Source organism: Saccopteryx leptura, chromosome 4, assembly GCF_036850995.1.
Source record: "Saccopteryx leptura isolate mSacLep1 chromosome 4, mSacLep1_pri_phased_curated, whole genome shotgun sequence".
NCBI lineage: Eukaryota > Metazoa > Chordata > Mammalia > Chiroptera > Emballonuridae > Saccopteryx > Saccopteryx leptura.
In genome coordinates this window covers 188319279-188334708 of record NC_089506.1, presented here as the reverse complement: position 1 = coordinate 188334708, position 15430 = coordinate 188319279, and the positions used below count along the sequence as shown (strand labels likewise).

General features: G+C 46.2%; 1 protein-coding gene and 1 non-coding gene across 3 annotated transcripts in view; one reads left to right on the top strand and one right to left on the bottom strand.

Moving 5' to 3' along the window:
• Positions 1 to 963: 963 nt before the first annotated feature.
• The window catches only part of AZGP1 (alpha-2-glycoprotein 1, zinc-binding), a 49363-nt gene continuing 34896 nt past the window's right edge, over positions 964 to 15430 (bottom strand). The window contains exons 2-4 of one of the 2 annotated variants that reach the window (XM_066382190.1): positions 4934 to 5191; positions 3316 to 3588; positions 964 to 2062 (exon numbers count right to left, since the gene is read on the bottom strand). In XM_066382190.1, the coding sequence (XP_066238287.1) occupies positions 1761 to 2062; positions 3316 to 3588; positions 4934 to 5191 (833 nt within the window). In that variant the 3' untranslated portion in view covers positions 964 to 1760. The remainder of the gene's footprint in view (positions 2063 to 3315; positions 3589 to 4933; positions 5192 to 15430) is intronic. The other variant, XM_066382193.1, reaches the window with a different exon arrangement.
• Positions 10742 to 10817, top strand: TRNAA-GGC (transfer RNA alanine (anticodon GGC)). The gene has a single exon. It is a non-coding gene; the product is annotated as a tRNA-Ala (tRNA).

The following is a 15430-nucleotide window of genomic DNA, read 5'->3' as shown; positions in this document are numbered from 1 at the left end:
AAGAGTATACGCTGGAATCACTGCTCGTGGCAGTGGTCATGGGAGGCGGTGAGATTTGGGCTGGATATTGACAATAGATATTATATTGTTTCAATAATCAAATTGAGGTAAATTCCATGCATGAAGGGGCTGTACCTACCCTGTTCTCCTGGATCTCCAGCGCTAATTAGAGTGCCAAGCATAAAACGGATACTCAATATATAATTCTTCAATGAGTCCCCCAATAAATGAGCAAAGGAAATAGAGAAAAAACACTAAATGTGTCTGATGAACAAGGTTTATTTAGCTTAAATAGCAAGTTCTAGCAAGAAAACAAGGTTAAAAAAGCAGAGCTCAGCCAAATTGAAAAAGGCATTAGCAAAGAATGTTTTTAAGTCTTATATCCATTTGGTGCCTCCTGCCTAATTCAGAGTACTTTACCCTCCTGTCTAGCTGGTAAACCATCCCCAGAAGAATCCCCCAGAGAGATACAAGGAAGTCCTAAGGGACTGAGGAATTGTTAAAGTAATTTGTAACATCAATCTTTTTTTTTTTTTTTTTTTTTTTCTGAAGCTGGAAACGGGGAGAGACAGTCAGACAGACTCCCGCATGCGCCCGACCGGGATCCACCCGGCACGCCCACCAGGGGCGACGCTCTGCCCACCAGGGGGTGATGCTCTGCCCCTCCGGGGCATCGCTCTGCCACTCTAGCGCCTGGGGCAGAGGCCAAGGAGCCATCCCCAGCGCCCGGGCCATCTTTGCTCCAATGGAGCCTTGGCTGCGAGAGGGGAGGAGAGAGGCAGAGAGGAAGGAGCGGGGGTGGGGGTGGGGGTGGGGGTGGGGTGGGTGGGTGGTGGAGAAGCAAATGGGCGCTTCTCCTATATGCCCTGGCCGGGAATCGAACCCGGGTACCCCGCAGGCCAGGCCGACGCTCTACCGCTGAGCCAACCGGCCAGGGCCAACATCAATCTTAATAAAAGGGTCTGACGTATGAGTTCTGCTCTGTTTCTTTTTTCTTTCTTTCTTTTTTTTTTTTTTTGGCTTAAACAGTGCTTGGTGGTAGGTAACTCAGTTAAAAATAAAACACACACACTCAATCAAATTAATTTAGGAGAAGTCCAAGAACATCAGGTGATTCTTGCCTGCCAGGGAGTGCATCCTGGAGGGATGAAGCCTCTCAAATAGCCTATAGCTGTGTGTGGACCCGAAGGCCAGCTTGGTGTGGGAGAGAGGAGTAGCTGGAGGAGAAGGCAGTGTCTCACGGGGGTAAGGGAATGCTGGGGAAACTGAGGTACAGAAGAGGCTTCAGATTGAATTAAAGGAGTCACAGAATTCCATGGCCTCATAACTAGAGGGGACATCAGGAGTGGGTGCCTGAACAACACTCAAGATACCAGGTGGTCATGCCACACAACAGTGGGAACCCCAGGAAAAGACGGGCAGTGAACATTGCTTCCAGTGGGTACCAAGATTTAAAAATGATTCAAATGCCTGGGGCAGGATGATTGATAAAATTGAGTGACATTTCTATAGCATCTAAAGTTTAATAATCTGACTTATTATGTTTGTCAGGCAAAGTGATTAGTGTTGATTAGATATCACAGATTAGATCATGGGAAACACTAAGGGGAAACAACAGTAAGTCAGCTCAGCGACCAGCATTCAAGCCTGTGTCTCCAAATGCACCACCTGTCTGTTCTCTTCACAGCTTCTCCGGGTCTTGCCGATGGCGGTGATGGTCATTCTGAGCTCACCTTTGTCCTGCCCCAGTGAAAGGGTAACTACTGGTCTCCAGATTCCTGCCCCTCATTCCATGGGACAACGAGGGGCTGGGCCAGGCTGCTGTGCTGCACGTGGCAGGAGTAGGGGCCTCTGTCCGAAGAAGGGACTTCCACCACCACCCAGGACTGGTAAGTGCCATTTTCAGTGAGAGGACTGTCATTCTGCAACTCAGTCACCACTACATTGCTTCCCCGAGTCCAGTACATACTAATTGACTGTGGGTAGAAGTTGTTGGCCAGGCACTTGAGGGTCCTGCTCTGTCCTGGGCCCACCTGGCTGGTGATTGACACAGAGGGAGGATCTGTGGAGAGACACAGCATGGAGGTTGAGGGTCTGAAGGGGCTGGTTTCCCGCTCACGTCTCCCCCCAGCCCCGGAGTCTGGGATGAGCAGAGCTCTCAGCTTTTACCTGCCTCACCAAGGAAACTTCCAGATCAGGGAACTTGAGGCATTCCATGAGCCTTCCTTGCTGGATTGTGGAATACCCGTGGATACTTTCTTGCCTCCCAGCACCCCCTGCCCACCCTCGTGCATTGACTACTGCAACTGAGAAATGTGAATGCTCATGCATTGTTTTGTTTTTTCCCAAACCTTTCAGTGGGCTTGATGGCTCCTGCCTCCCCTAGTTTGAGCCCTGCTCCTAGATTCTGCCTGCTGCTGTGATTCAGACCTTTCTCTGCCTCCTCCCACAAGAACGTTTTTCTGATTAATTCTTAAACCAAGGTCTCAGCGGCCCTGGCCAGTTAGCTCAGCCAGTTAAGAGCCTCCTCCAGAAACCACAAAGTTGTGGCATACACAGGAAGCAACCAATGAATGCACAACTGAGTGGAACAACAAATGAATCAATAAATAAAACCCCAGCCCCAAAGCTCGGTTTGTTGGAGCTGCGTCCCACACAGAGGATGCCTGTTCAATTTCCTGGCTCCATGTTTCTGCGTCTCTTTCCCTGCCTCTCTCAAAAGAACAAAAAAACCCCCAAAAAAGTAAACCAAGGTCTCAGCTTGTTTCAAGCAATCCTGCTCACACTTACTCATCTTCATCCTTTCTGGGCAGACGTTTTATACCCCTGCCTTCTCCCCACCGCCAAGCCAAGAGGCATATCACAGAGAGAAATGGTTATAGCAGGGGTCCCCAAACTTTTTACACAGGGGGCCAGTTCACTGTCCCTCAGACTGTTGGAGGGCCAGACTATAAAAAAAATATGAACAAATCCCTGTGCACATTGCACATATCTTATTTTAAAGTAAAAAAACAAAACGGGAACAAATACAATATTTAAAATAAAGAATGAGTAAATTTAAATCAACAAACTGACCAGTATTTCAATGGGAACTATGCTCCTCTAACTGACCACCAATGAAAGAGGTGCCCCTTCTGGAAGTGCGGTGGGGGCTGGATAAATGGCCTCAGGGGGCCCCATGCGGCCCGCGGGCCATAGTTTGGGGACCCCTGGGTTATAGGATTTGCCTGAAATGTTCCCCTGAGGTTCTAGCCTGAAATCTCCCAGGTCTTTCTCAGCTCAGTGTGGGAGCAGGGCAGAGGAAGCAGTGGGTACCTTGACGGTCCAGGAGTGTCCTGCTGTATTGCAGGTATTTCTGCAGCATCTGGGGGCACTCATCTTCCACGTAGCTCTTGGATGCATGCACAGAGCCTTCTGTCTCCCAGTCCACCTTGGTTTTCAGAGCTTCTCGTTGCAGGGGGATCCAGGCAGGGATTTCTGTGTTTAACTTGATGTAGTCCTGTCCATCGTAGGAAAGCTTCCAGAATGCCCCACAGACGTTGTCATTCCGAAGCTCACAACCAAGCCTTGAGTGTAAGGTGTGATTCCCTGCATCCACCCGAACCCCCAGAAATCAGTCAGCCTGGCATCAACTCCATGATAATAACTTACTCCTACACAGTTTGCAACCCAATAGGAAGAAGGTGCTTTTAAATCTAGTATGCAACCCCGTTTATCCTGGCAATTGGGTTATTAACCAGACATAGAGCAGACACAGAAAGGGAAACTTACTTTGGTTTGGTGTTTTAGGCCAGTCTGAGATGAGACAGATTCTTCCCAGAGAGGGAGTTTCAAAGAGCTACGGACTGTGGACGGATCAGCCCCATGCAGCATCTTTTTACATGAACCTTGTTTAAATATACTGTGAATTCGGGTGCACTCTCCCTCCTGGGAGCATGCCAGTGCCCTTCCCCCCTTCTTTTTCCACAGGCTTGCATCTCCTAAACTCTGAGGAACTCCATCAGTTTCAGAACTCTCAAAATAAATAAATAAATAATAAATAAATAAATAAATAAATACATAAATACATAAGAAATAGAAAACAAATATATATATTGTGAGTTTTTAGGAACTGGAAAAATTACTTGTAGGTTAAAATAGACGATGTAATCTCTTTTTTCCAGTTCTGTGTAAAGATAATGTCTGCAGTGAGTCAGCATAATTTTATCATTTTTTTTTCTCTTTTTCATATCTTTGATATCTTCAAACAAATTTATAATGCCTGCCTCCCTTCCCAATTAGCAACAACTCTTGGAGGATGGCCTTGATAAGGGAAGGGGACACAACTTCTTCATTTCATTTGAGGAACTGTGTATTACTGGCCTTCCTAGGCAATGGGGCTGCCGGGAAGATCAAGACAGTCTGTGTAGTAGCTTTCATGGAATTTATCTAGATAAGTTTTATAGAGTCTCTTGGAGGCAGGACTCAACACTGCAATTTTTCCAGATTCAGGCCACGTATTTAAGAGCTTGTTCACTATCTGCCAGCTAGTGACTGGCAGAGTCAGCACCTGAACCCTAGTCAGAACGGCCCAAGATTAGCTCACTCCCACCCAACATCCCCGCATGGGGCTGAGCATGGCATCTCCTACAGTGGGGTCCAGCTCAGAAGGGTGGGGGTGTGGAGCTGAGAGGTCGGATGTTTCCAGCTGACACTGACTATACTTGTTGAGAGTCTAGGCCTGAAAATGAGGAAGGGGAAGTGATGGGGAAGGAGGGAAAGCAGCTGTGCTTGGGGTTGGGGGGAGGCAGAAATGTCTGTGCATGTGTACTTGTTCTTCTACTTCCCTTTCCAGATAGGGACTATTTCTGGCCTGAAGACCACTCTCCACTCTCAAATGCAAGCTGTCTCTTATGTTCAGACCCTCTACCCCAGCATATCATAGTGCACTGACCTCTGTCCTTGTAAAAGTCCATGATGTCTCTCAGGTTCTTCAGGAAGAAGTCCCCCTTGGCCTTCTGCCACTGACTTTCATTTTTCCAATCCACCATTCCTTCCACCCGTCTCCACGGGCCCAAGGGCTCAGCCTTTCCACTTTCACTATCATAGTGAAGGAAAGCCATGTCATTGAGGTAGCCAGTGGCCTGAAAACTGGGGAAGCCTGCATCGGGCATGGACACTCCAGTATAGAGGAAGCTCAGAGAGTAAGACCCTGCAAAAGAGGAGAAGAGGTTGAGGTGTTGGATCCACATGGCGGGGTCCCAATGTGGAGCACAGAGGATCAGGAAGGAACGCCTGGTCACTGGGCTTCCTCCCCAGCTCTCTCCAACATGCTGTCAGCCACGTACTATGGGAAGCCACAAGCTCTACCTCTATTCTGGGGATGATATTTCAGAGACCATTTTGTGTTTTCACTACATTGTTTCCTCTCTTAGCACACTGAAAGATCATAGTTCTCATCCTCCTTGTAAGTATATGGGGACCCTGACTGAGTTGTGTCAAAAGGCAATGTGAGGGAAAGTGATGTCTTCATTCTGGTCAGAGGCCCTGGGAGCTGGTTTGAACCTCCTGTCTCTCTTCTATTTAGATGATGACTGTGGAGACCATGAGATGAAACAGAAGGGTCCTAAGATACAAACCACGTAGATACTTGAGTCACCCCATGGAGTACAGGAAAGTTGCTGGATCCATATTCATCTTTGCAGGAGCAAGAAATAAACACTTATTGGGTTAAGCCACTAAAAACTGTCTTTGTTACTGAAGCATAGCTTAGTGGAACCTAGGAAATACATACAGTTAGAAAATGTAGGAAGGAAAATTGACTAGAAACCTCAGGTAATGACTTAGAATGGATCAGCATAAGGTAAGACCAGAATGGACCTCAGAATTGCCATGCCTGTCCCTGCACTTTAGTGGGAGGTAGGAAGGGGTAGAGGGTGGGGCATTTTCATAATTAATTTCAAAATGGGATCCTGATCTAACTCTCTTGGATGTTACTAATGTTAGGCCATATAGCAGGTTTCTAGTTTCAGTACTGAAGTTACTCTCACTAATTAGTTTATACATGTGATTACCATTTTACTCAGGGGATGCTGAGTGAAGCAGATTACCCTCTGTAATGTGACTGGGCCTCCACTAATCAGTTGAAGGCCACAGAGAAGAGGCTGAGTTCTCCACAGGAAGCAGGAACTCTGCCTCCAGCCTGCCTTTGGGCCCGAGATGGCAGCATAATCTCTTCTCTGGTCTCCAGTGTGCTGACCTACCCCGGGATTTCAGACTTCCAAGCCTCCACAATGCTTTTGAGTTGTATCCTTAAAATAAACCTCTCTTTCTGGCATATGCATGAGATTCATGCTTTCTCTCTGGAGAACGCTGACTAAATTCTACTACAGTGTAGGAAGTGATTAACAATCAAAATATGATCAATTCGTATAAAACATTTGTAATAGTTTGTCAGAAAATATTATAAATTTTAAACTTACACAGTTGTGCTTACATTCCTCATCCTGAAATTCTGTATACTAAGAAAGTCCTCAATACTCTGTCCTAAAATCGACTGGCTCTGTCCAAGCTTCAGCTGGCCTCCCAGGCCCACTGTCATAGCATCTCACTGTGGAGTGAGGGAATGGGTCTGTTTCTAAAAGCATCCTCCAGTTAATATGTTTTACAAGTGCTCTATGGAGTTGCGTCTTTCTCCCTGAGAGTCAGACAGGTATGTCCAGCCATTGAAAGGAGGGAGGAACAAAAAGTTCCACCTGTGGGCTTTGTTCTCTCATGCGACCCAGGACAGGTCACTTCACTTGTCCGGGTCTTAGTTTTGTTCATTTGTCTTATAAGAATTTTAGGTTCTAATTCTTTAAGGCCTTACTAATCATGAGTCCAGAGGCTCCCTAAATGCTTCTACAAGTGTATAATCTGAGTTAGTTGACAACCTCAAACAGCCATTCCTCGTGTACACTGGGAATCTTGGCTTCATCTGGAGCCCTCTCCCCACCCATCTATCTCCTTCATTACCTCTCTTCTGTTCTTCTCCATTCCCAGCCCTTGCTTCCCAACTCACCATCTTGGGTCTTGTGGGAGAATGCAGGACACAGAACAAGCAGTAGAGACAGCAGGACAGGCACCGTTGTGCTTATTTTGTCTGAGTGGAAGGTACTGTGCTTCTCTGTGTCCTGGAGTGGACTACTTGGAGAGAGTTCCAGTTATAGTTTTGGGAATGGCTGGCTTTGAGCCCTTCCCTGGTGAGTTAAATGCACAGGCCAATGAGAGTGCCAGGATGGGCTCCTCTCCCAACTGTGAGAAAACAGGATACACAGGCCAGGCTGGGCGGATGTTGTAATCAGTGAGTCTACGGACTGTCGGCCAATGGGGAGCTCCGACAGCCAATCTGATGTTTGGACTTTGTCATGGGTCCACACATTTGTCACTCTGTTGGCAGCAGCATGTGCTTATAGGAGTGGTTCTATGGTGTGGTTGGACCTGTGCTTCTCATGCCTAATTTGGAGAGTCACCAATGATTCTGAGAAATAACTTGTAAATATATAAATGCATTTCCTGCTTAAAGTCAAATTAGGAATCTGTTTCATCAACTAATGATGTGACTGTTACTGGAATTGGGACAGGATGCTTTCAGGCAACAGTCACTCAGAGAAATGGCGGAAAGGGAATCAGGCTTGGTTAAGGGGCCAGATTGGAGCTAAAGGCAGTTAAAAGCTCAATGTTGGGCACAGTCCTGCAGGCTGTGATAAACAGTGGAGGGTCAAACAGCTGCCTGAATCATCTATTTTGGTCAACTGGAATAAAATGCTCAGTGATGGCAAATTTTTAGTTCCCAAGGGGCTCCTACCATAGGACAGTGTGATGGACTTGAGGAATTCAAGAAAAGAGTTTGGGATAGTTGAGTCCATAAGTGCTGAAAAGCTTAAAGAAATACACAGTAAATCAAAAGAAAAATGATCAATTCAAAGCACAACCTGAGAAGCAGGCCATTTCTCATGTAGCAGAAGAATTCTTTTGACTCTTCTAGTTCTAAGGACAAAACAGATGTAAACGTAATAGTGCCTAATGATTAAAACAAGGTTTCATAACTCATTCACAAAAGCCTAAAACATCTAATAGTCAAGTGTGACCAAGACATTCCTACAAATCTTGTACAATTGTTACTTACAGTGGGGAACAAGAGGTCTGGAGAACAAACCAAAGTGTGGAATGGCATCAAGAAAGGCTTCATGAGATGTTGTGCTTGGGCAGGATATCGAACAGGTATAGAATTTCTTCTGGCAGCAGGGAAAATTTTTCTAAGGAATAGTGATGGTATTTGTCGTGTTCATTTTTCTGTCCCTTATACTTAACCTAGCGCCTGGTAAAAAAGAAAATAGTAAACGTTTTTTAAAATTTTTATTTTATTTTTTAATGAGAGAGAAAAATGAGGAGAGAGAGGGGCAGACAGACAAGAAGGGAGAGAGATGAGAAGCATCAACTCATAGTTACTTCACTTTAGTTGTTCATTGATTGCTTTCTCATATGTGCCTTGACATGGGGGCGGGGGAACTACAGCTGAGCCAATAACACTCAAGCCCGCGACCCCTGCTCAGGCTGGTGAGCTTGTGCTCACACCAGATGAGCCCGCAATCAAGCCGGTGACCTTGGGGTTTTGATCCTGGGTCCTCAGTGTCCCCGGGTGACATTCTATTCACTGCGCCACAGCCTGGTCAAGTAGAGACAGAAAAACACTTATAAAAATAGCTGAATTGGCCCTGGCCGGTTGGCTCAGTGGTAGAGCGTCGGCCTGGCGTGCAGAGGTCCCCGGTTCGATTCCCGGCCAGGGCACACAGGAGAGGCGCCTATCTGCTTCTCCACCCCTCCCCCTCTCCTTCCTCTCTGTCTCTCTCTTCTCCTCCTGCAGCCGAGGCTCCATTGGAGCAAAGATGGACCGGGTGCTGAGGATGGCTCCTTGGCCTCTGCCCCAGGCACTAGAGTGGCTCTGGTCATGACAGAGCGACGCCCCGGATGGGCAGAGCATCGCCCCCTGGTGGGCGTGCCGGGTGGATCCTGATCAGGCGCATGCGGGAGTCTGTCTGACTGCCTCCCCATTTCCAGCTTCAGAAAAATCCCCCCCAAAAATAAATAAATAAATAAATAAATAGCTGAATGGATAAATGAACAAAAATGATAAAGAGATAATACCAGACCTCTTGGAAGGTCACTGAGGACAATTAGGTAGAAACAGGGTTTAGGTACAAGACTGAGGGGAAGAGAGGTGGAGTGATAGAATCAAAAGGAAGTTGGAGGTAGAATCTATAGGACACTCATTCAATGAGTATCTCGCTCTTCGATGAATGAGGCACATTTCACTACTGTGCGTTTTTCCTCACGGCCTGTCTTCTCCGCATATCCCATTCCTCTAAGGGTCATCAGTTCTTAGCCTTCTGTACATCTATATTCTTGACAGTTATTCTCAAGATAAATTTTATTTAAATATTTTTTTAGAAATTATTTACTCATTTATTTTCTTTGATGATAGTTTTATTTGGTTTTCTTCTGCTTTTTTTTTGTGACAGACAGAGAGTGTCAGATAGGGACAGACAGACTGGAAGAGAGAGAGATGAGAAGCATCAATTCTTTATTGCGGCACCTTAGTTGTTCATTGATTGCTTTCTCATATGTGCCTTGACCAGGGGCTACAGCAGAGTTAGTGACCTTGGGCTCAAGGTGGTGAGCCTTACTCAAATCAGATGAGCCCGTGCTCAAGCTGGCTACCTCGGGGTCTCGAACCTGGGTCCTCCGCATCCCAGTCTTATGCTGTATCCACTGTGCCACTGCCTAGTCAGGCTCAGGATAATTTTGAATGCATAAATTAAAACATGGCAGATACAGAGGAAGCCAGTCCTATGGAAATTCAGGTCTTTTCACGTGCCCCTGTGGGCCATTGGACTGCTGGCAGCCCCTCCACCCCTCAAACAGAGCAGGATGCTATTTTAAAGTGACTGACTGAGGAATTGTGAAGGAGATAATTTGTGACAATGAAGTTCTCCTGGTGTGGGGCTTCCTGAAGTTACAGTGGTAGGTGGTCCTGCCAGCAGAGGAAGCTGTAGGTGATTTTAGTTGGGTGGGCAGAAAGTGACCGAGGATGGACCCACATTTGGTTCTCCAGACCCCTGCCTCCTCTCTGATGTGACTAGTCGATGCCTATGGCCCAATCCCAAATTCAGGTCGCTTTCCTGTCAAGGCCTTGTGACCCTCCCCTCTCAGCTGCCTCTGCCCTCCTGGTCAGCAACAATCTTTCTACCTTTTCTTGGCAAATTATCTTCGGTCTTCACACCTCCTCTGAAATCAGAATCCCTCTGTGGGGGGTGTTCTCTGTGCCTTCTCCTCCTGCCCCACACCTGGCCAGGACTCAGGTCTTCTGAGCTTTCCTCCCTCTCATCCGGATGGGCCCCTCATTCCTGTCATGGGCTGGGTATGATCCAACATTCCCATATTTACTGGCCCTGGCCACTAACTTGGATTCTGGGTGTTCTCATTGATCTGAGACTTTTCTCCGGTGAAGTTTTATTTTTTTCAAAGTGTCATAATATTTTGAAATATTAATTGTACATTGTTGCCTCTTAACTATTTGAATTTTTCTTCCCTGCAGCCTCCCTTTGTTCAGATAGGATATTATTCTGCCCCAGGGAAGGGGAATGTTGATTTCACTTAAAGAAGCTGTTTCTTAGCTTTGATTTTGAAATTGAAGTATCAAAATAAAAAAGTATAGTCCTTGGCCCTGGCTGGTTGGCTCAGTGGTAGAGCGTCGGCCTGGCGTGCCGAAGTCCCGGGTTCGATTCCCGGCCAGGGCACACAGGAGAGGCGCCCATCTGCTTCTCCACCCCTCCCCTTCTCCTTCCTCTTTGCCTCTCTCTTCCCCTCCCGCAGCGAGGCTCCATTGGAGCAAAGATGGCCCGGGCGCTGGGGACGGCTCCTTGGCCTGTGCCCCAGGTGCTGGAGTGGCTCTGGTCGTGGCAGAGCGACTCCCCAGAGGGGCAGAGCATCTCCCCCTGGTGGGCAGAGCGTTGCCCCCTGGTGGGCGTGCCGGGTGGATCCCGGTCGGGCGCATGCGTGAGTCTGTCTGACTGTCTCTCCCCGTTTCCAGCTTCAGAAAAAAACACACAAAAAAAAACTCTTCCTAATAAACTAGTCCTACCTCTTAAATTCACAAGGGGCTATGGGTGGGACCCATGGGAGTAGAAGAACCCCAGAGCCCCTATTCTTCATCGAATGTCAGGAGGAGAAACAGGATTTAAAAAAAAAAAAGAAAAAAAAAGTATAGTCCTTAAATTCAGGCTGTCAGAAAAAAAAATCTTGGATAGTTAAGTCTACAAGTGCTGGAAAGATGAAAAAAAATAATCAAAAGCAGAAATTATAGGCTCAAGCAGAGTCTGAACACCAGGCAATCCCTATGATGGTGCAGAAAGAATATTTTGTCTTTTCTAGTTGCGAGGATAAAACGGATAAAACTTAATAATTCCTAATGATTAAAACCTAAGAACAAAAAATGAACTTTCATAACTTATATACAAAAACCTAAAAAAATCAATAACCAACTCTGACCAAGACACTCCTACCTATCTTATGCAATGCTAATATGATGAGTGTTGACAAGAGCTTCGTTAGAGAAGGAAGTGAAGTGTGAATGGCATTGGGAAAGGCTTCAGAAGAGATGTAAACAGGGATAGAATTTCTTTTGGCACCTAAGGGCAAATTTTACAAGAACAGGGCTGGTGTGTTCCGTGTTCATTTCTCTGTCCCTAGCAATAGTCTGTTTCCTGGCAGAAAGAAGACAATGAATAAACACTTACAAGAATAGATCAATGGGTAAATGAACAAAGACCCAAAGGGACAGCACCAGACCTCTCTGAGAGTCTATTTTCAACTTAGTGGAAATAGAGTTCAGTGAGAAGATTGAGGGGTTGGGCGGGTGGTGTGGTATATATTCAGACGGGATACAGAAGTCAAATTCTGGAGGCACCCCCCCTAATACAATGAACATCCCATGTCTTCCAATGAATGAGGCACATCCTGCTATTGCATCTTTTCCCTCAGAGCCAGTATTTTCTCAATATTTCCTTCCTCTAGTTCAGTAGGTTTTTTTTTGTTTGTTTTTTGTTTTTACAGAAACAGAGAGAGAGTCAGAGAGAGGGATAGATAGGGACAGAGACACAGGAACAAAAAAAAAATGAGAAGTATCAATCATCAGTTTTTTGTGTGACACTTCAGTTGTTCGTTGATTGCTTTCTCATATTTGCCTTGACTGTGGGGCTACAGCAGACTGAGTAACCCCCTTGCACAAGCCAGTGACCTTGGGTCAAAGCTGGTGAGCTTTGCTCAAATCCTTTGAGCACGCACTCAAACCTGTGACCTTGGGGTCTCGAACCTGTGTTCTCCTCATCTCAGTTCGACGCTCTATCCACTGCGCCAACACCTGGTCAGGCTAGTTCAGTAGTTCTTAACCTTTGGTTCCATCAACTCCCTTGCTAAGACAAATTTTATCTTTTCTTAATTTTTAGAAATTATTTATTCATTCACTTTTTTCTTTCAAGATAATATTTTAAACCATTTTATTTATTCATTGTAGAGAGAAGAGAGGGGGAGAGAATGAGAGAGAGAGAGAGAGAGAGAGAGAGAAAGAAAGGAAGGAGCAGGAAGCATCAACTCTCATATGTGCCTTGACCAGGCAAGCCAATGTTTCAAACTGGTGACCCCAGCATCAAGATAATTTTTCATGCATTATATAAAACAGAATAAAGAGGAAGCCAGTGACATGGAAACACAGTGTTTCCATGCTGTGATGGGCTCTTTGCAGAGGGGTTCCTTGATACAGAGCCACATGCTATCCTAAAGTGACTGAGGAATTGTTAAGAAGGAGATAATGTGTGACAAGGGGTCCCTCCTGGGGTGTCCTGAAATTGCACTTGAAGTTGGTGTGCCTGCCAGAGGAAGCTGTTGGGGATGACTGTTGGCTGGGCAGAGGCGACCTTGGAGGGACTCCTTCATCTTCCCTGATGTGACTTGTTGGTGCCTGTAGCCAAGCCCCACCCTCAGGTCACCTGAGCCCTGTGACCCCTTCTCAGTTGCCTCCTAACCATCTCCTCATGAACACTTTCTACCACTTCTTGCCAAGTTCTCCGAGCCTTTCACTCCTCCTCTGCAATCTGAATCCCCCCAGGAAATTTCTCTGGGTGTGCTGAGTACCTCTTTGCTCCCCCCCACCTACCTCCCTACATCCGACCTGGCCTCAAGTTTTCTGAGGTTTCCTCCCTCTTGTCCACTTGGGCCCCATCACTCTTGTCGTGGGGGTGGGGGTGGGATCTCATATTCCAGTCTGCCTGGACCCTGGCATATTCAAATGGACTTTGGGTTTCCTCATTGATCTGAGATTTTTTTTTGTCATGTGCTTTTTATTTTTTTAAATTTTACATTGACATATTTAAATTAGTGATCTATCACTGCATTGTTTCCTTGGGTATTTGAATATTTTTCCTTGCAGTCTTCCTGATGTTCATTACGGCAGGGCTTTATTTTGCCCCAGGGAAGAGGATGTGGATTTCATCACTTAAAAGTGAGTCAGCTCAGAATTTGGAAGGCTGATTTCCTTAAGTAGCTGTGCTTAGAGGAAAACCTGGAATAATATGTAATGTGAGGGCTACTAGGATGAAAGGTGTAGGATAAGAAGATCTTGTCACACAAGAAGGAAAAAAACTGTCTCATGCTGTTATTGGTTAATTAAAAGTCAGGCGTGAGAGTTCTGCTCTGTTTTGGGTGTAATCCTGTGACCAAAAGGGGTTCTGTGAAAAGTGTCTTCATAGGGTGAGCTGATCATAAACTCCTAAGTAGGCAGGGTAGGTAGCCCCTGCCCCAGACCCATACATTCTTCAGTTACAGCCTGGTTTATTATTGTTCCCGTACATCCAGGTTAACACACCTTTGAAATATCAGAAGTAATATCCCTGGAAGGGGGTATTAACCCCTAAAAGAGCACAAAGTCTTGTTAACTACTCTATAAGCCAATCCCTGCCTTACTTTCTCTCCCTCACGTAATGCTCCTCACCTTTCCTCCTTAATTTCAAATGCATAAGAGAAGCCACAAACCTGTTATTTTATGGAGCTTTGAGATCTTGCTTCTGGCATATGCCATCAGTTTGGCTCAAATAAACTCTTAGAAGGGTTTCCTACAGGTTTAGACATTTCTCATATTGGCATTTACTTGGCAGTGTGAGTGGGATTCTGAAAAAGCCCACCAAGACCTCCCTGCAGACCTGGACCCAGTGCGACGTACAATCAAGGGCCCATTGTGCCCACAGGCTTCCCATTATGCATTGGGGGAACTTGAGTTTTTCTCAAAATTCTGGGCCTACTGGCCTTAAGAAGCAGGTTATAAGTTTATCTGAGCTGTTTTTAGAGGATCCTTGAGATGAATAAGGATTGTAGTAACACAGGGAAAAGAAAAAAATGGGTTGCTGCTTTAATTTTGTCTTTCTAATTGTATTGCTTGCTGAGGGTCTGAACAAAATTTTTGCTGATTAAACAAAAACCTAAACTCTCCTTAGTTTGGAAATTGAGAGGACTCTTGCATCCCCTACCGGAATATCCAGTGAGGTCATTATAGTTGTTCAGTTCCCGAATCTGGCGTGGTGGAGATGGGTCTGGGCTGTTCAATGCAGTAACACGTGATCCTGGAGAAGCCAGTGGGAATCCAGGGAAGAGGGGCAGGGCACCCTGGAATGGGAGCACCTCGAAAGAGGGGCCCATGCATTGGAGTGTTGAGATTTAGGTGAACATCTGGCAAGTTTCCCCACACTTGTTCGAGTACTCTTAGATGCCTGAGAAAAAATTTTCTCTAGGGCATAAATCAGCCCTACAGGGATATCACTGCACTTGGCTCATCTGGAGACGTGCATGTAGGTTATGTTATCCCCTAGAAGTGTGTTCAGACTCTACAGATCTCAACATAAACATGGAAATTGTGCCTTCCAGGTCAACAAGGCCCAGCACTGTCAGCCTCCCATTTGTAAGTGTAGCAGGCAGTTACACAGGCATGAGCGGAGTAAGAATGATAGGCCAGGTGCAGAGGGTCACCAGGGCAGAAAGCCCCAGGTTCCTAGTAATGGGCACAACTATTAGTCCTTGCACAGAATTTTCCCTTGACATTAACACCTGGAGATGACAGCTAGTCCTCACCTGTGTTTCAGTTCCAGGCCCAGAAAAGCAGCAAAACTAGGAGGAAAGATCAGTGGCGGAGTGAACATAACTGGTGCTCGGGGCACGACACTTTATTTGCGCCTCCCTCCCCTTCTACTAGGCTTTTCTTGTTTGTCTTGGAGACCATTTGTTGCCCCTCTGCGAGGGGAGACTTGGGCATGATAAACACCTTGCCCCCCCCCCTCTCGCCACTACGCTACTGGGAGAGATGCCA